Here is a 20,357-nt window from a genome sequence, read left to right as displayed (position 1 = left end):
TGGTGCCATGACAATTCGGAAGAGGGTATTGAATCCCCTGGAGCTGCTGTTGCAGGTGGTTGTGAGGCACTGTGTGGGTGCTAGAAGCGAAACAGGAACCTCTGGAAGAGCAGCCAGTCTCTCCACTGCTGAGCCATCTCACCAGCCCCATCCTTGTGTGTAAAAGAAATCTGCTTTGCCTGAAAAAAGGGTACCAGTAGATCATTGAAATGTAACTGATTGCGGAGTCTTTTCTCGGTTTGCTTGTAATGCAGTGTCTTTTCAAGAGGCTGGCAAACAGACTCCAGTGTTCCCAAAGAAAAGTCAATCTTCTGGTGTGTCTGACTGAGCAGTTCTGTAGCGGGAAGACCCACCCCGAATGTGGGTGTGCTCATCCCATCTCCCGGGACCCCGGAATGAGTAAAACAGTGCAAGCAAGCCGAGCGCCATCGCTCATTCCCCTGCTTCCTAACTGTAATGATATATAAATTATACGCCGAATGACATGCGTGGTACAAAGGAAGTCTATTGCTGTGAGAAGGGCAAGGGAGAGAGAGCGAGAAGACACGCTCTGAGTGTGGTGGAACACAGACAGAATCAGGGGGACAGGCAGAAGAGAGGAGAGAGACAGAAAGACAGGAAGAGGGAGACGGGGGGGGGGGGGGGGGGGGGGGGGGGGGGGGGGGGGGGGGCGGGGGGGGGGGGGAAGGACACTCCAGACATAGGGAGGGGGAGAGAAACCGAGGCAGAGAGAGTGCAATAGAGAGAGACAAGGTGGGGGGCTGGTCCTTTTACACCTGGTGCTCAGCTGAAGCACACCTGGCACACGTGGTGGCCACAGGTGATGACCTCAGGTTGCTAAGGCAACCTAGAGGCAGGCTTGTGAGCTAACACTAACTACAGATACAACTGTGACTAACTGCCTCACACTCCTCTTGTGGAGGTTTTCCTACCATGAGGGACTGAGTACACCAGTGACTCTCAAGCCCTTTGGGGTAGCTTATCAGATACGCTGCATAGCACATAACTACATAATGAGTCATAAAAGTAGCAAAGTTACACTTATGAAGTAACAACAAAACGGTTTTATGGTTGGGGGTCACAACAACATGAGGACTGCATTAGGAAGGCTGAGAACTACTGAGCTGTACCCTTAAACCATGAACCAAAATAGACCCTTCCTGCCCTAATGTACCCTGGAGTATGGGGTATTTTGTTGCAGCAATCAGAAAACCAAAACAGGGGGAGCAAAATTTTGGACAGTAGATTTTTCCAATAAGTACAGTAACTTATAATCAATATTCTGTCATACAACAATGGCACTTTCACCTACAAGTGCACATTCTGAAAGTGATAGAACTTAAGGGATCGAATGAGAAATGTGCTAAATTTAGCCTGAACTTCTCCTGTGACCTTGACTTGCCCATAGTTCCAATGTGAGGTAACAAGTTAATTTGCCAGGAGCTTCTCTTCCTAACTTAGGAGATAGATTTCAAAAAATAAAATAAAATGAAGCAAGCTTTCCTGTAAGCCTGAGAATTTAAGGGTAGAAAGGAAAAATTTAAAAATGGCATATATGTAAAAATAGGTTAAAAGGAAATGAGAGCTTAAAATAAGCAAGTTCCGCCCCCACGCAAGCTTGCACTGAATTTGCATCAAGAAGCAGCAAGCAGCTACGAATGGTTATACCCCTTTGAGTTTCGCCAGGACATGCACTGTGTTCTTGATGGTGTCGGTAGGGATGATGTCAGAATTATCACCGTGTAGGTAATCCTTTTTGGATCTCAGAGTCAGCTGCACAGAAGTTGCCACCTCCTTGATGCTGTGGTATTTCCCATCCCTCTGAATGTGGAGAACTTTGACCATGTCTTTCCCATAGCCAGTTCTGACAAACTCCACGTCGTCGTTCTGTAATGAGAATATAAGCATCTGATTGGAGATGGCTCACTCAGGTTAAAAATGCCAGCTGCAGACTTTTTAGTTTTCCATTTTATCAGGCAACCAAGGCAGGGGAGACCCAGAACACTTACAATGGCAGCATCATGCCCGACCTTTGAAGACTACCTTTCACAGGAAAAAAGAGGTTCCCACCAAACAAAAAATATATCAGATTACTCTCAGGACAGACAGGCAGATGGTTTTCTTGGTGTCAGTTTTAAATATTTACTTAGTTTTAATTGTGTGCACCCACAAATCCAGTGGTGTTAGATCCCCTGAAGCTGGAATTACATGCAGTTATGAGCGAGGAATGAAACTCGGGTCCTCTGCGAGAACATATGTGCTCTTAACTACTGAACCTCTCCCCAATGCCACTTGATATTAATTTCTTTCTGGGTCAAAGCTACATCCTCTCTGCAATATGCGACCTGTGCTTGTGGCAGCTGTGGGAACCTGACAAATGGTGAACAAAGATGAAGTGACGTGGTTAGTACAAGCAGAGTTATCTACATACTCAGGCCTGTTGGCTCCAAACTATATAACGGCCACCATGGAAACCAGCTTTCTTCTAGAAAATTCCATTAGCGTGTCAGCTGTAAATAAGTCCATGCCCTCACCCTCTCCTGTGTGTTAAGAAGTGGTATTTCTGAGAAAATTCTCTGTGATAATGGAAACAACTTGAAAACTGCCTTTGATCGGTCTTTGATCGAACCTTTGGAAGCATCTTCAAAACTAAGATCCACAAGACCCTGGGAATGGAGCTCAGTTGGTAGACTGCCCTAGGTTTCTTTCTCAGCATCACAGGACTGAGCATGGTGGTGCATCCTGCAGTCATAGCCCTTGGGAAGTGTAAGCAGTGGAGTCAGAAGTTCAAGGTCATTCTAAGGTACTTAGGCAGGCCAAGGTCAGCCTGAGATACAGAAGACCCTGTTAAAGAAACATTCATGTGGAGAAGAGGATAGGATGCCAGTAAGAAACATGACAAAGCAGAGCTAATGGTTCTTCAAGACTATAATGGTGGCAGAGAAAGGAAGATGTTGTGTTGTTGCCATAGCTTTGGGATCAGTCCAGGCCACAATTCCACCTTGCCACTTATAGCCTGGTGGCTTGTGACAAGTGGTTGAATGTCACTGAACTTCAGTGATCTTAAGTGACCTTTGCACTGATGGGAATAACCACCAGCACCTTGTGGGGTGGCTGGTGATGCTGGAAGCTTCAGCTTTGTTTCTAGTGTCAACAGTGGCCATGTCAAGCAGTTGGATGTAGCTACAACAGAGATGATGTTGGTTAAGGGTACTGACTTGGGAAGGAGAATGCTATTAACACCAGAGGGTCTTAATCCTCAGGAATTCTGCCAAGGGAGGAAGGGACTTTGATGCTTGAGTCCTTGTGATAACATGGATGGTGGTGGTCCAAGACCAAAAGTCTCTGAGCTTATCAATCATCTCTATCTTATGGGAGCACTGTACTCCTTGGCTCCATCTTCTTGTATTAAATACCCAAGCCATAGTAGCTCAGCTTGTGAGAACACAGGGTATCCAGCAGACATGCAGTAATTACGTGACACTGTGCCTGTACTCCACACCCAGTCTCAAGTCGCATGTCTTTCTCACTTAAACTCTGCTGCTGCTATTCTGAGCTCATGTGGGTCAGACACTTTTTCTCCCATAGGCCTCAAATCTTTCTCTAACTTCCCCTTTCTTCTCACTCCCTGACTACCAGCCTCTTCACCCGCCTTATTTCTTCTCCAGGTAGTCTGTCTTAGCCCTGGAAACATGGAGTAGGTGGCTCCTTTGATGTATTCTCAAGACACTTGATATTGCCTTAGAATCTTTATCAAATTGTATTGCAAGTGTCTCTTCATGTGTGATTCATTCTGAAGCAATAAACTATAAAAGCAGGAAAAGTTCTATGTTGGTCACCATGGCAACTCCAGCACTCAGCACATTGCCTGGATCTTAAATAGGAGCTTGATAAATGTGTCATGAATGAACGAATAGTGCTACTAACCACCGCCTCTGCTTGTCCGGTGACACAGAACAGTTAATGAAAACATATGAAAGATTCCAGTACAGGAAGAGTGGGTTCAGTTCTGATGCCATCAAAAAAGCCCCCTTCCTGAAAAAAATAAAAACAAAGCAAAACAAAAACAGAAACAGGAAGGTGGGCGTTCTAAGATCAGAGGCACAATTGGCCAGAGAGGAAAGGCCCAGAGCTGGTGAGACAACTCAGCAAGTAAAGGTACCTACCACCAACTGTGGTGGCCTCCAGGACTCACACGGTGAAAGGAGATGTCTTTTGACTATCACACTTAGTAGCATGTTCACACACAAAAGCATGTTCTCATACACACACACACACACACACACACACACACACACACACACACACGGTAGATAGATAGATAGATAGATAGATAGATAGATAGATAGATAGACAGACAGACAGATAGGAGGCAGGGAGAGAAGAGAAACCCAGAAAGACAAAATGGAGTGTAAAGAAAGAGGCTGCGATACAAAGTGTTTACATTAATAATTAGTTAGCATCCAAGTAGAGTATAGCTACCCTGGGCAAGTGGTCACTCAATGCACATGGGAGGGGGACAAAGAGGGGGCAGCCAGAGCTTTTTAGTAAGATCCTAAGCCAGTGTCAGAGGGCATGCACACAAGAAAGAAATGATCATTAATTCAAGACCAGCTGGGGTTACACAGCAAGACTCTCTCATACAACTGGACACCTGTGCGAGCTTGAGTTGGCAAATTTACTGAGAAGTGACTTAGATTCCAAAGGATATACTTTCCTATTGCTGTGATAAAACACTATGACCAAGAAAACTTCTAGAAGAAAGAGTTTATTTGGATTTATGTTCCAAAAGGCTAGAGTCTGTGATAGCAAGCAAAGGCGTGGTGGCTGGAGGAGGCTGAGGGCTCACATATTGAACAGCAAGCACAAAACAGAGAGCGAATTTAAAGTGGCAAGAGTCTTCAAACTTCTAAAGCCCGCCTCCGCTGACATACTTCCTCCAGCAAGGCCACACCCCCATAGACTCCCCAGTCAGCACCAGCAACTGGGAACCAAATAGTCAAATACCCATTATGGGGCATTTTGGGGGACATCTCATTCAAACAACAACAGCCTTTGAGGCTGAAACAGAAGCACCAAGGCCAGCATGGAATACCCCAGTGAGTCAGTAGATAATAGCCTGGGCAAGAACTGAGGCCACCCTTACCCAGTTCTGTAGCCAGAGGGTAGGAAACCAGTGCCAGAAGCCACTGTGTACAATGCAGGTAAATCTCTACAGCCATGGCACTCTCTACTGTGTACAAATGGCATCATGTGGAGAGGATAGGTTTTGATTGAGGCAGCCCTGGTGGAGTCATTGTTCAGCTTCCATTAATCACAAATGGATGTAAATTTATCCATCTATATATCTAGAACAATAATAATATCCCCTCTTACAATGAATTCAAGAAGTACAAATGAAAAAGCATAAAGTGCCCCGGAAAGTGCCTGGCAAAGGTGCTCAATAAATGTTACTTATAAGTATCAATACCTGGGAGGTGGTGGCACACGCTTTTAATCCCAGCACTTGGGAGGCAAAGGCAGGCAGAGCACTGTGAGTTCAAGGCCAGCCTGGTCTACAAAGTGAGTCCAGGACAGTCAGGGCTACACAGAGAAACCTTGTCTTGAAAACAAAACAAAACAAAACAAAAAGTATCAATGATAAGTAACAATCACTTGCCTAATTTTGCAAGAAAGGATCCTTATGGAATGGACAGCGATAAATAGTTAGGGTACACTCCAAACCAGAGTGCAAGTGGATAAAGTCAAGGAATATTTGCTTAGAGAGGGTCTACCTCCAACTGTCCCCCCTTGGGTACAACGCCTGATTTGAATTTTCATCTTCACTAATAACTGTACTTTGGGTGGTCCAATGGGGAGGCTGTGTCCTGCAGTAATACCCTGAGCAAATCCTGAGCAGGCTCTGCACAAGGCAAATCTCCTTTCTTAAATGCATGGGGATGCCGACTTGAGAACTGTATAGATAATGTTGGCAAGACCCCCGAGGCTTTGGAGGGCTCTTCTGAATGTCCACGTCTATGATGAGTCTGTAAACGTTAGCACTTCTGGCTGCACTAAAGGAGACTTGGTTGTCATAACGGCTTTAGGACCTCTTAGCCTCAACTTTGTTGAACTCCTGACGCCCTGGTAGATGCACTTTAGGCAGAACTATGTATTTTATGAAGCTGACACTAAATCTTTATGTACTTGTGAGAGCGGGTGTGGGTTTTTCTAGGGCACACACATGGATTTTACCCCATTACCAAAGAGTAGAAGACTCATGAAAGGCTAAGGACCATTTCTGTGTATAAAGGGGCCCAAACAGTTAAGATGGCTTTGCTCAGTCTGACTTTCTAGGGTCTAATCACCAGCCCTGAGATAGCATGAGAGATGATTTGTCGTCCTGGAAGCAGGGAGCCTGTAGCATAGAGATAAGAACACATGCCTTTGGCACCAGATGTACGAGAGGCAAGTGATTGCTTTGTTTTTCCTTCATTCCTTCCCTTTTCCATCTATAAAATGGGATGATGACAGCACCTATTATGTATAATTGTGAGGTTGCAAGTAACTGCTCAGAACTATGGCTGCCATGTGGTAATCAGTGATGTCAGCTGGCACCATTATCTGCCAGGCAGTTTGAGCAGAAGGAAAAGCTGCAATGTTTTGGTATCGACTTCATTACTTTACACCTGTTTTCCTTTGTGATAGAGACACAGGTGAGGATCATGTCACACAGGCACACAGCAGGTTGAGCTGTTCATAGCTATAGATAAAACAAATCCTCATTGGCACAAATTGAATCTTGAGTGAATCCTAATTGAATAGATACACTGAAGTGCTTCACCCAAGCACCGCGTACTCTCCTCTCTGCACATTTCTTTGTGCTTTATTTTAGTTTTAATATCTACATATTGTACTGACATAGACCAGATACCCATTGAGTCCTTTCTATGTTCTAGACTTGGAACAAGGCAGCTACACAGCTGGGAATTAACATCAAGTTCCTGGGATTTTAGCTGCCAATCAGCATCCATCCCTTCTTCCTGGAACGCCGTCTTCATTAGGCACTGCTTCGTACACACCAGTCCTCTCCCTAAAGCATGGCTCTTCTCTTTGAACTCACAGAGCAGTGTGTAAACAAGCACTAGCACTGGCCTCATACTCGCCTTTCCTTCCTCTCCTTTGTACGTGTCTAGTTTTGCCCAGTGTGGCATCTTGAAAGTCAGAGCAGGTCATCTCCACCCCCGGCGCAGCACTCTGCCCCGGCTCGTACACTGCCATGGGTGGCTTGGCCAACACACAAGATTCCTCATTTTGCAGACCATTTCAGGAAGTTTAGGCCATTTTTAGTTCAATAGGGGAAATTGAAAAACTCCATCACTCAGCTTCAGGCTCTCAAGCTCTCAAGCTACAAGAGGAGGTGGAAGGTCAAAGGAAGTGCGCGCCACATGCGTCTGTGATTTCCTATTAGTCAGGGCAGGAGACATGATTGAGCAGCTATGAGCACTTGGCTGCTCTTTCAGAAGACCCAGGTTCAGTTTCCAGCACCCACATGGTGGCTCTCTTCTGACCCTCTTCTGACCTCCGGAAGTACCAGGCACACACATGGATCACAAAAAACAAAACAAAAAACAAAACAAAAAACAAACAAAAAAAAAACATGCAAACAAAACACTCATATACACGAAAGAAAAATAAAGCTTTTAAACATACAAATTCTTACAGGAGAAAACTGAGATTGAGTTATGGAATTTAGGAGTTCAACTCATTTTCAGACAAAAGAAGAAGAAAGGCCCTTGTGGAACCAAACATGAGCCCTCTTATATTAGATGATATCTGAAGTTACAATAGTCTGGCAAAATTCATAACAGGGCCATCTCTACTTTTGACAAGAGAGACTAAAATTTTTTTAGCTATTTTGCATCTATATACCATAATTCAGTTATAGTGTGGCAAGTAAGAATTGTGGATAAGAAAATCAATCTCTATCTATCTGTCTCTCTTCCCCTTCCTCCATCCCTCCCTCCTCTGGCCCTCCCCTCCTTTCTTCTCTTTCTTTCCTTGAGACCTATCAAAGAGAATCTTCAAATTCTCTACCCAGGTTTTCTCCATCCTTGAATGCTTTCTTGGGCATTTGCGAATATAAAATCTTCAAGGAGGGGAAGGAGGGGAAGGAATAGAAAAACAAGCATTCCTATGACCAATGTCAGTGTCACCTTCATAGGCCTCAATCCGTACTGACGATAATAATAATAACCAGTGATAATCTTAGAAGCAGACAGTGATGTGGTGGTGCTAGTGGTGGTGGTGATGGTGGTGGTGGTGATGGTGGTGGTGATGGTGGTGGTGGTGGTGATGGTGTGGTGATTGGTGTGGTGATGGTGATGGTGGTGATGGTGATGGTGGTGGTGGTGGTGATGGTGATGGTGGTGGTGATGGTGGTGGTGATGGTGGTGATGGTGGTGGTGATGGTGATGGTGGTGGTGGTGGTGGTGGTGATGGTGGTGGTGATGGTGGTGATGGTGATGGTGATGGTGATGGTGGTGATGGTGGTGGTGATGGTGATGGTGGTGGTGGTGGTGGTGGTGGTGGTGGTGGTGGTGATGGTGATGGTGGTGGTGGTGGTGGTGGTGGTGATGGTGGTGATGGTGGTGGTGGTGGTGATGGTGCATGTGCCTGGATGTGCTTTTTGTTTCTCTTGTTGCATGAGATCTACTAAATACCCAAGACTATGCTGATGTCGCATCATCTTGAAGAGTGGTTTAACACTCATAAAGGAGATGTGCGCTCTGCTCAAAGTTGCCCCTAAAGGACGTTCAAGCAAATACTTCAAGAGGAGGCTAAAAATCTCATTGTATATTCATGGTGAAAAGACAGGGTAACCTGTTAACCTCAGTAAGACTCCAGCTACGGGTGTTCTGTTATTTTCATTCTTTTACTCATCGTGAAAAATGCCAAGAGAAATGCCAACTTCCCTGCCAGCCTCTTCACCAAAAGCCTCAGGATAATAAACTGGGAAGAAAGTACCCAGGAACTTCCAGAATAAGGATGGGAAACCTCACAACACAGAATTGATAGAGGCATCTGGCATGGGCTGGAAGTACATATTGCAATCCATTATCGAATAAGAAAGACACAGGGGCAAGCCAAGTAACCTTCTCAGGACACAGAGGCAAAATGAGAGCCATGTGCTACCAAGTGTTCTTTAACCCTTTGTCAGAGTCCCTTCAGTCTGCTTGACAACTCCCTCTCAAGTCAGGCTCACAAGTGAGAGGAAGAACACACTGACCCTGTCAGAGGGAGGGAATTGGCCACATTACCAGACACTCACAGTTACATAGCATTCTGTCATCTAATTTCCCACCCACTGAGACTGATGTCATCTTTCTTACTTCCCACAACAACTCTGTGACTTGGCAAAAATAAAACAAAATAAGAAAAAGAATCAGTAGCTTAAAATAAATAGGCTCATAGATATGAAAGGAGCTGTCCAAAGTCAGACGTGGGACAGACTGGGGATGGAGACTGGACCATCTTAGGCAGAAACTCACAACTTCAAGGTATGTCTCTTCCCACAGTACCCCCTTACAGTGGGGATTCTGGCTGCACACGGGTCTCTGTTGACATGGGTGTGTTTACATTGTCAACATGAGGAGAACGGAAAGGCAGCAATCTCTGGAGCAGATGAGGGTCTGACCTCATCATCTGAGGTGAACAATGACTTCTGCCTAGTAAGAACCACTGAAATCAGGAGCGGTGTGAACTTACTGACAGCCATTTAGCACCCGCTCAACAAGGGGCTGACTTTAGTCTATGTGTAAGAGGAGGGCATGCACCTCCTAGGAGAAATGGAAAGGAAAGGCACAGCCGTCACTGCCACAGTTACACTGGTCTCTGAGAGACCTCTGTGAAGGGAGGAATGAGTCCCACCTCTCTGGAAGAAATCAGATTCTCCTTGAGGTGAAAATCACATAGAACCAAGCATTGGGTTGCAGGCTGCTGCCTCTCTTCGTTACAGCTGCCTTCCAGACTTAGAGACGTGGTAGTAAAAGTCCTTACTGTGGGCCTTTCCCTACTACTGCATCTATTATAAACCCGCTTTTGTCGATTTCTCTCCTTGTGCTTTTAAAGATTTATTTCTTTTATTGTGTACATATGAATGTTTTATTTGTGTGTGTATTCTGTTCATCACATGCATGCCTGACACAGAGGTCAGAAGTGCGCATCAGACCACCCTCCCCCCACTGGAGCTGCAGAGCTACTGCATGGGTGCTGGGAACTGAACCCGGGTCCTCCGTGAGAGCAACAAGAGCTCTCAACCGCTGAGCCACCTTTCCAGGCCTGTCACTCTAAATTTCTCATAACTCCAAATGCAAGTTGGTAAATCCATTTCATCTACTCCACACATTTGTAGAGCTACACTGACTTAGCTTCATTAGGTGACAGTCAGTGTGACATGCTTGGATATGGAAGGGTAGACAAGGCAGACAGTGTTCTGCCCTTGTAGAGCTTTGTATAGTAGAACATTCTTCTCCTGTGAAGGTTCAAATAGTCGTCGGTACTCTGGGCTTTTCAGGCTGTGTTTCAATGACTCATTTCTGCCATTATTGCATAAGAGAAACTAAATATAATGCATACATCAATGGGTACATCTATATGCAAATAAAACTTTATTTGTAAAAACAGCCAGTGGGCCAGACTTAGTCCACAGAAGTTCCTCACCACTTTCTAGGAGACAACACATAAAAAGAAATAAGTAGTCATGCATCGTGTTAATTACTCTAAACATTAATCACTCTACTGAATTAATCATTCTACTGAGACCATAGAGTGAGCTCTGGGAACATGTTGTAGGGACAGCAAAGCAAAATTAAGGAAGGTTTCCAGAAGGAAGTGGGGTTCCAAAATAGCGTGGAGGATGATTGTGCCCAGCCTGATACCAGTGACCACCTCTTGCCCCGAGGATGCTTTCTCTAGCCACGCCTCTTGAGAGCATGTCTCTGCTCTGCATTGGCTTGTCCTGCCTCTGTTGTATCAATTCAGAGGCCCTCAGTTTCCTCATGCAACAGGGACACCAACGTTACTTTCAGGCTGTCATGGTCTAGACTCCTCTCCGTCTATCAGCAGACTTGTAAAATCTGCTCAGAGAGAAAGTTCTGCTTAAATAGGTACATCTTATGGGATGTAAATCATACTTCAAAACCATAAATAAAGCCAGCAGCTTGACTCACAGGATGACTGTACTGCCATGAAGGCAGCAGTGTCCAGAATCTGAGGACTCGAACTTCATCTCTGTCTTTAAAAAAAATTCTCACAGGTAAATTTGCAAGGAACATAAACTACAGCCATAAGCGAGACGCACACATCAACAGGAAAGTATGGATGATGAGAGGCAGAAAGAAACCATCGAAGTCTAATCTGTAAATACAGGATGTAGTAGAACCAGATGCAATGTGCAAAATACTACACTGAATATGTTGAAAGACACAGATGATTGAATATGGAGAAAATAAGAAGCAAATATTAAAAATTAATGTGGAAGAAATAAAATTAGGGGACTGAGGAGGTGGCTCAGGAGTGCTTCACAAAGAAGCATGATGATTAAAGTCAGATCCCCTCCACTTGCACACACACACACACACACACACACACACACACACACACACACACACACAGACATGCACACATGCACGCATACTCCACACAGAAATATGAAAAAAGAAATATCCTAGCAATGGATTAATAATCAGATAAGAATCTGTTGCACACAACGCCGGAAAGAACTGGCTATTTTGGAGAGCTAGAAGACATAACAGGCTAATTGTCTAGAGAGAACTAAAGAATGGGAAAAGCCAAATAAAGAATCCGGTGCTGGGGCTGGAGAGTGGCTCCATGGCTAAGAGCTTTTGAGGCCTTTGAAGATGAGCCCAGCTCATTTCCCAGCACCCATGCCCGGTTGTCACCTGTCACCCCCAGCTACAAGGGGATCAAAGCTCTGTCACCGCACCCATGTGCACACACAAATACATACGATTAAAAATAAAAATACAATATATTTGAGAGGAATCAACCGACAATGCAGACACACAGGAGCTGAAATACATAAAAGCTGCAAAAGATACAAAGGGTGTGAGAAAGACAGGATGAGAAAGAGGCATTCTGCAAAAGCTCAGGACTAAGCTTTACTAGAATTTCTGGGTGAGTAAACACAAAGTCAGCCTGCTTCCAAGCAACGAGCTCTTCCCTGTTTACTCTACTTGGTCAAGGTAAAAAAGAAAGCAATTCTACTGTTTTTACAGATCCTTGGCCTGTAAAAGAGCACTGAATTTTCACGCCATTATACAATAGAGCTTCAAAAGCAAGAGACATCATGAGGAGCATTCTGTTCTGCTTGCATTTCCCTATCCACCAAACTCCCAGGTTTCTTTCTATAATATCCCATCATTGGTTTTAGGAAAAAGATATGTTGAGACAAAAACAAAAACAATAAAAGACATATTGGAATCTTGGAGCCGGGGGTGGCTGGAATCCCCAGACGCTCTGAACAGCTAGTTACAGGTGTGGCGGCAAAGCGGCTGCTTAAGGATGGTTGTTAACAGGCAGCCCCGATATAACAGGCAGCCCCGATATAACAGGCAGCCCCGATGTAACAGGCAGCCCCGATATAACAGGCAGCCCCGATATAACAGGCAGCCCCGATAGTCGGCCACACCAGAAAAGAAAGCTTATTAAAAGCATCTTTCCAGACCTTGAAATGAAATTGGATTTAGCAAATGACACACAAAGACAGATGTCCCGCGGCTCCCCTCACAGGAAGGTAAGAATAGGCTCGGCTGACACTTAAGGGTCGTTTACTAAACTGTCATCAGCATAGCACTGTGTGTAGGACAAGGAGGGGAAGGCAGGAGTGTGCCTTTAGGTCACACAAACGAAAATGAGCTGCTTGTGTTCTCTAAATGAGTCAACGATTCCTATACTCAGCTGTGCTCAACTCAGTGCATTTCTTTTTTTTTTTTTCCTCAGTGCGTTTCTTCTTAAGACAGAAGAAGCAAATGATACTTTTTTTCCATTTTAAAATAAATTGAACTTCATGCCATTGAACGTTTTATTGTTCAGTGCTATTGAAGTTGTTTTTCTGAACACAGTTATAACTGTAAAGGAAAACGTTTCTTGGTTTAGTTGGTTCCGACAGCTCTCTCACCGGAAGCTGTTGACTTGGCAGCTAGCATCACCAGCCAGGCCTCAAGGCAGTAGGCTGAAAGTGTAGGATGGGCCTGCACTGCCAATAAGCTTGTTTAAGATACAGGTTCTGGGATCCTTGAGAAGTGTGTCAGTTCATAAAGCACTTGCTGCCCAGGAATAAGGATCCGAGTTCAATCCCCCACAGCCCACATTTAAAAGTCTGGGTGTGGTGGTGAGCTCCTGCAATCCCAGCACTGGAGAGGATTCCTAGGGCTTACTGGCTAGCCAGCCCAACCAGGTCAGTGAGAACCTTAACTCAAACAACTAATACAGAGTGAGTAAAGGAAATGACCAACATGGGCTTCTGGCCTCTCCCACATACATATCCACACTACTGCACACACACACACACACACACACACACACACACACACACACACACACACACACCACGGACTCCTGACTCCACGTGGAGGGACTCAGATTCTTCAGGTTTAAGATGAAGCCTGGAATTCTGCCCTTTGCAGGTAACACAGATAATGTGAGTTTTGTCAGTGGGTCCGTCGTGCACCTCAGTCCTCTGTCTTAGGAGAAAAAGATCCCAAGTCCTATCTCTTCTACCAACTTGAGAATCCTGGGAGCACCAGCTAGGCCAGCCCATAGGAGTGACCTGAGCTTCAAGGCTCTGGTTTGGTCTGGGTCTCCAAGATGACTCTGACCTGAAGCCATAATCAAGGAGAAGGACAGAGCGGAGCCACCACAATCCCCAGGGCATCAAGTCAACTGCTGCTCAGCATGGTGGCTAAATGTGGATTCAAGACTATGTAAAGGAATTTTTGCAGATGCATGTGTATCTCTCTACCGTTTCCCTCCTCTCAAGAGCAGGGCGGCTCACCTTTCCGTAGTCACCATGGTAATGGGCCATTTTCCCTCAGCCCTCAACTTCGGATTCAGTTTCAAGAGTGAGAAAGGATGGTGTGAGATAAAGGGAGGTTGGTAAATGTTTTTATTTAGCTCCGAAGAGCAGGTGGTCAATATTGACCTGATTGCGTAAAGGACAGTGCGATGGCACCAAGGCCTTTGGAGGCAAAGAGCCCTGCTGACTGGTCAGAACCTGGGGGGTGGGAAAATTTACGTCAAAATTTTTGCTAGAACACAATTGAGTTGAGCTTGAGGCATCCTTCAGAGTAGTACTTGGAAATTACTCCTTTAAAGACAGGGGTTATTATAGATGACTGATCCTAATTATTAATAAGGCATAAAGTTTTGTCATCTTTATCTAATGTATGCAGCACATGCATTTACACTGACAGATAGTCAATCAGAAGAGAAAGGAAACACAAAATATACCTCACTGAACATCTACTTGTCAAGAATCCCTGTTTCTGCGCAGTTCACACTGCTTACTCCGCTCCAAAGAGTTAACTATATAGGTAGCTGGATAAACACCCTTTTCCCTCCAGACTTTTCTATGACTTTGCAAACTAGTCAACATTGAGCACAAAGGCAGGCAGAGTCACACTGGAATGTTGTGACAGAACCGTCAGATGACATAGGACTCAGCCTCCTCTATTTGTGCCCAAACAGTGAACAGCAAAAGTGAATAGAACCCACATCTGAGCCAGCTCGGCCCGAGAGAGACCCGACACCCTGACTCCACAGTGCATGGCGTGGAATGAAGGCTACTGATAGAAAATGGCAGCAAACGCTCTAAGAACAGCTCTTTGTTTGCTCTTCTTCGCCCTCTCTGGGGCCCTGGCGACACCAGCAATCTCATGCAAAAATAACAAAGGTGAAGCTGTGGACTGGTAGGTAAATGAACCGGGATGGTTGGCGTGTGAATAGAAAACAGGAGGATTATCTGTGATGACTCTAAGGAAAACTGGGCTTCCTCCCTCAAAAAGGAAAGAGACTGGGCCTGGGGGCTGGGTGGGTCGGCAGGGTGCTTGCCTAACATGCATGAAGTTCTAGGCTCAGTCCCAGCACCACATGAACTGGGCAGGATGGCACACATGTGAAATCTCAGCAGGAGGGCTGGGAGTTCAAGGCCTTCTGTGGCAGCAAAGTGAGTTCTAGCCTAACCTGGCTTATATGAGAGCCTTTCTTAAATAAATCAATAGGTAAATTAATTAAGTAAAAAGGAAAGGGACTTAAAGCCAGTGGGCTCAATCCCCAGGCAGATCTGCCTACCGAGTGTATGTGTTACCTGGAAAGAACACCAAGCAGCTTTGTGGAGCTGTTGTGGTGTCATTGCTTTTGGGAGGGCAAGGCCGTGAGGCAGAGTGGAATGGGCTGACAACTGTCACTTGGAAGTTTACTTTCGTTTTGCACGTACCCTTTCTGAGCTACAAAGCTGTGAAAGCATATGGCTTTTTTCTAAACTGAGGCATACTTTCTTCTTATGGGGACAAGAAGTCCTTGACGGAGCCCAGCATTATTTGGTTAGCCTCTGTTCACAAGGCAGCCCAGGGAGCAGGCAGGAGTGCCTCCAAGGCTATTAGTATCCATCACAATGTCAAAGAGATGAACCTCACTATGTCACTGTGGGGAGAGCCTCCTTGGAGCTTTGGCCACTTTTCCATTCTTTAACTCTGGTGCTTATGTCTGAATTGGAGGTTGACATCATTGTGTGAATCTCAAGCTAAAGAGCATCAATCAATTCAGTCTTTTAGCATTTAGAAGCTCTGACTAGGTCCTGCCCTGAGTTTTAAAGACAGAGATACAAACAAAACACAGTTCCTTCCCTCGAGACACTCAGATCTGTGGGGTGGATGTAGGACATTAGGAAGCACACAGCACAGAAGGCTTCCTTGAAAAGGTATCTTTAAGCTAAGTTTTAAGAATAACTATGAAGTTGTTTTTAAAATAATCGGGAGACTGGCTGGGCACAGTGGTTCACACCTTTAGTCCCAGCACTCAGGAGGCAGATCCCTGAGTTGGAGGCCAGTCTGGTCTACAGAGAACGTTCCAGGACAGCCAGGGCTACACAGAGAAACTGTGTCTCAGAAATCCACCAAACAACAACAACGATGATGATAAAACATGCCATGACAGCTCGGGCAAATAGAGGATCAAAGAATTAGTGCAGAGTCAAGAGGCAGCATGGAGAGTTTGGCACTTGGAGTGGTGTCATGTGCCAAGGTGTCTGCAAACAAAACCACAGTAGGAGGTGTAGGCCAGGTCATGAAGGACTTCCTGGGCTGTGCTGCAGGATTTGAACCTGATGCTGAAAGGGACTGGGAACAAGGTTGAGATGCAATCCAATCTGCATGCCAATAGTGCAAACGAGAGACAAGAGGAAAGCAGTCTAGAGCCACAGAGGGAAAGGGCTTCCACCGTGCCACAGACAAAGCAATGTGTGGACTTGAGTTAAGAGGTGGTTAGTGCAAACAGCAGGAAAAGAACAGTCGGGAAAGATTGAAGGTGAGTGGGCAGCTGTGGCAGGTGACCTTTGAGAGTATATAAGATGGATTGGCTTTGTGCAAAATACTATGAACATGGTTTCAAAAATGTGGAGCTGGAAGATTCTGGGCAGCCTTTAGTCCAGTTATGTAACTCAACCTAGAGATGTAGGCTAGACACTGCATACAGAAGTGGTCACCCAGGAAAAATGACTACAAGTAGCACTATCACCTACTGATGGTGGCACAGTAACAGCCTTCAGGTGCTCTGCTGGGGGGAGGGGGTGCCAAATTGTGATTGACAGATTTTTTTTTTTTGTCACAACTGAATGGGTATATTATTTGGCAATATAGAAAAGCATAGCTGCTTAGCAGAAAAGTTGCTGAGCTGTCACAAAGTCAGCCAGGTGTGAGGGCCTAGCATTGTGAGCAAGAAGGCAGGCCACAAGAACAGAACCAAGCATGGAGGGTGATACTCTTAGGCAGACTGCTGCATTGTGATGGCATATTTATTGTACTATGTTTGGCTGACTGAGTCTCATGGGACTAATCACAGGGCTCCATGCTGTTGTAATGTATTTGGGCAGACCAGGAGATTTTTAATTAAGGAGAATTTGTCCTTGGGAAACTCTTGACAAGGTCTAGGGAAAGTTTTGGTTGTCACAACTTTGGATCACTTATGGCATCTAAAAAGTGGAGGGCCAGATATCCTACAAGACAGGTCAGATCAGTAAAAATTAATTTGATCCCAATGGGACATGAGCACAAAGAAAAAGCCTGGGCTGAGTGACTCGAGGCTGGCTGAAATCTACATAGGCCCAACCACTTGTCCTCACTGTGAGATGTTCAGAGGAGATAGCAAACAGAAGACAACAGATACAGGAAAAAACAGCCTGATGGGAACACTTAATGAGCAAACCCTCAATCCAGAGCATTCTGATAAACTGAGCTGAAGAATATTGCTGAGGACCAAGCCTCAAGAAAGGCCCCACCTCCTGCAAAGCCCACACCCAATTGACTAGCCCCAAGGAGACCAGGCGCTAAGCACTGTGGGGGTAGCAAATCCAAGACTTCTCCAGTGTAGACCCAGTCACTGACCTTCTCTTTCCTGTGACCACTGAGACTATGGGGACAATTGAGAGAATCACTCTCAGTACACATGAGCTTTCATTTCAGGGACCCAGTCACCAGGCAGGCTAATGTCATAGAACACAGCACCCATACCAAGCTTGTCTTCCCTGGAGAAAAGCAAAAAGAAGAGATAGAGAAATAGGCAGAAGCCTTGAGTACACCTTCTCCCTAGAGGCCTCCTAGGAAGCACTGTGAATGGTGTGCTGTGGTGTTTCACACAGTGACATCAGAGAATTAAATGGCAGTAATCCCTAACCATTTGCCGTGTTAGGTTTACCTTTTATAAGTTACCCGGAAGGCAAAGCAATGAGCATACAGAGACTGGGCTGGATTACCTGTACCTGGACTCCACTATGCAAAGCTGGAGGAAGAGCCAACACCTGATGAACAGCAGCAGGAGTGTTTTGGGAAGGACCTTACAGCAGCTGTATGAAGCGTATACCTCTAAGGTACGTTACAGATGACAGCGTGGAAAGTATGTAAACAGAGTCTAGATCTCTCTCTCTCTCTCTCTCTCTCTCTCTCTCTCTCTCTCTCTCTCTCTCTCTCTCTCTCTCTCTCTCTCTCTCTCTCTCTCACACACACACACACACACACACACACACACATATATATATCTTTAGAATATATATATATATATATATATATATATATATATATATATACATATACATACACATAGATATACATACGCACTTACCTAACCCCTAACTCCCAAAACTTAAGACCAGATCGTTCCTGACTAAGCTGGGACAACTGAATCAACACCTGACCAAGGCTTTAAGAAATATATCCTCATAATCCACACCAATGCCAACTTGTTGATTCACTTTGCTAAAAACAAAAACAAAGCAAAACAAAACCACATAGAATAATCCCCACTGTTGCATGCAAAAGAACACATGAACCAAGCAAAAGCATCCCAGCAAGACAATTCTTTCTACAAAAAGGGTGTGCCTAGCCAACATACCTGTCCAAGATGGCTTCCATCTTTTATCCCTGACTAGACAATGGCTGTGTCTCATCTCATTGGTTGGGGACTCAACTTCACAATTGGATGCAATTAGTTAATCACCGCAAAGGGAACCAGGAAGGTTCGGGAAACATTAAGTCCTTGATGGGCTAAACCACCTTTACTTAAAACAAAACAAAACAAAAATATTTCACTGTTTGGCACCAAGTGCTACAGCATCACTGTTGAAGATGTGAATTGGTTGTTAGCGAAGTCATAGGGCTGTCAGACCTCTGCCAAGTCACTCACCACTTATACCCTCTTGTGCATCTAATGGCAGTGGGGTCGGAGCCCTCTCCCATCACGAGGCAGTACAGGCCTCTGTGAGCATTATGCTGTGCTTGTAGATGTTTGAATGATGAGTGCTGGGGATTCAAGTAAAAGTCCCTCTGGGTCTCCCTTTCTATTATTTTCGTCAGAGTAGGCAGGCAGCTAAGGCTTTAGCTTCAGGGGCCCAGCCCTGGCTTACCTGGTCTTAGGTAATGAACTGACTGAAGACATAGGTTCATAGGCCTGCTGCCTCAGGGTGGCCAGCCCTGCAGCATTGCAGGATCCACTTGTTTTACAGCGACTGCTTTCCAAGCAGGGCTGACAAGTAAATCCAAGCAGTAAGTGACACACAGCTCCACTCCACTAAAGCGTTTCCTAATGTAACCTGTGGCTGTGTTTAAAATGACTGTTCCTATACAATACTAGCTCCATTGCTGGGCTCTTTGCCTGTTAAATATTGCAACTCTCAGCACAAGCCTGCTTTAGCTTCCAGTGCTACTGATCAAGTAAACCTGGGCACTCACTCGGGAGCTGGCACTGTGTGCACTGATGTTCATCTTAGCCACCTGCCATCAAAAGCAAACTTGAAGCAAAAATCCCACAGTTAAAAAAAGACTCCGTAGGCTGTTTGGATACGCATGATGGGCCATGCCCTGTTTTAAGTGTTTTTTTCAAAGTCATTTAATCTCAACAACAAGCCTGTTTTGAATAACTGGGCTATTATGTAAAATGAAAACTAACTTGGTGGCTTCTGTTTCCAAGGTAATTGATGGGAACCTGGATCAGAACCCACTGGTGAGAAAATAAACCCCTGCATTGCTCTCCTCGATTTCGCAGGGACCCCTAGAGCAGGGAAGAGAAAGAGATAGCACTGTTGAGCCACGGTCACCACCTTAGCTGGGGTAGATGATCCTTTGACTCTTAGGGTGGCAGATGCCAACAGCAACCTGGGGCAGGCAAAAGCAGTCCAGGACAGAGGAAAGAGAAGATACTACACTTGCTCAGCAAAAAAAAAAAAAAAAAAAAAAGTGCAAGGGTCAAGTGTGAGCCACACCTACACACCTATAGCCCTAACACTGAGGAGGACGGCTGAGCAGGAGGACCACCATGAATTATGCTCAGGGCCTGTCTGAGACATAAGTGACTTCCAGGCCCATCTGGTTAGATAGACTCAAATCTTGCCCACTCTCACCCTAAAACTAAAGGTCAAATCTTGCCCACCCTCACCCTAAAACTAAAGGAAGCAAGGAATTAAAGAATATGTGAGGGATAAGAGGGAGGTTGGGGTGCAGCATAAAGACAGTGTAAAAGCATTGGGTCTTTAGGTAACACCCGTGCACACATGATGCTTTACGCACTTGGCCAAAGAAGGAAAATGTCAG

The 20,357-nt window shown here is 45.2% G+C and overlaps 2 protein-coding genes across 3 annotated transcripts in view; one reads left to right on the top strand and one right to left on the bottom strand.

The window, feature by feature from the left end:
* The window catches only part of LOC127206102 (uricase), a 33,397-nt gene extending 19,193 nt beyond the window's left edge, over nucleotides 1-14,204 (bottom strand). The window contains exons 1-2 of the mRNA XM_051165397.1: nucleotides 14,057-14,204; nucleotides 1,669-1,887 (exon numbers count right to left, since the gene is read on the bottom strand). Of these exons, the coding sequence (XP_051021354.1) occupies nucleotides 1,669-1,887; nucleotides 14,057-14,086 (249 nt within the window). The 5' untranslated portion in view covers nucleotides 14,087-14,204. The remainder of the gene's footprint in view (nucleotides 1-1,668; nucleotides 1,888-14,056) is intronic.
* Nucleotides 1-20,357, top strand: part of Dnase2b (deoxyribonuclease 2 beta) — a 59,294-nt gene that overhangs the window by 29,246 nt on the left and 9,691 nt on the right. For both annotated transcript variants that reach the window (XR_007832782.1, XM_051165398.1), the window contains exons 4-5: nucleotides 14,749-14,969; nucleotides 17,965-18,142. Coding sequence is in view for 1 of the 2 variants with exons in the window: in XM_051165398.1 (XP_051021355.1) it covers nucleotides 14,857-14,969; nucleotides 17,965-18,142 (291 nt within the window). In the remaining variant the exon portion in view is untranslated. The remainder of the gene's footprint in view (nucleotides 1-14,748; nucleotides 14,970-17,964; nucleotides 18,143-20,357) is intronic.

The sequence above is a fragment of the Acomys russatus genome, chromosome 23 (genome assembly GCF_903995435.1).
Source record: "Acomys russatus chromosome 23, mAcoRus1.1, whole genome shotgun sequence".
Lineage (NCBI taxonomy): Eukaryota > Metazoa > Chordata > Mammalia > Rodentia > Muridae > Acomys > Acomys russatus.
The sequence above is the reverse complement of the archived record's forward strand: the minus strand, read 5'-3'. Positions and strand labels throughout refer to the sequence as shown.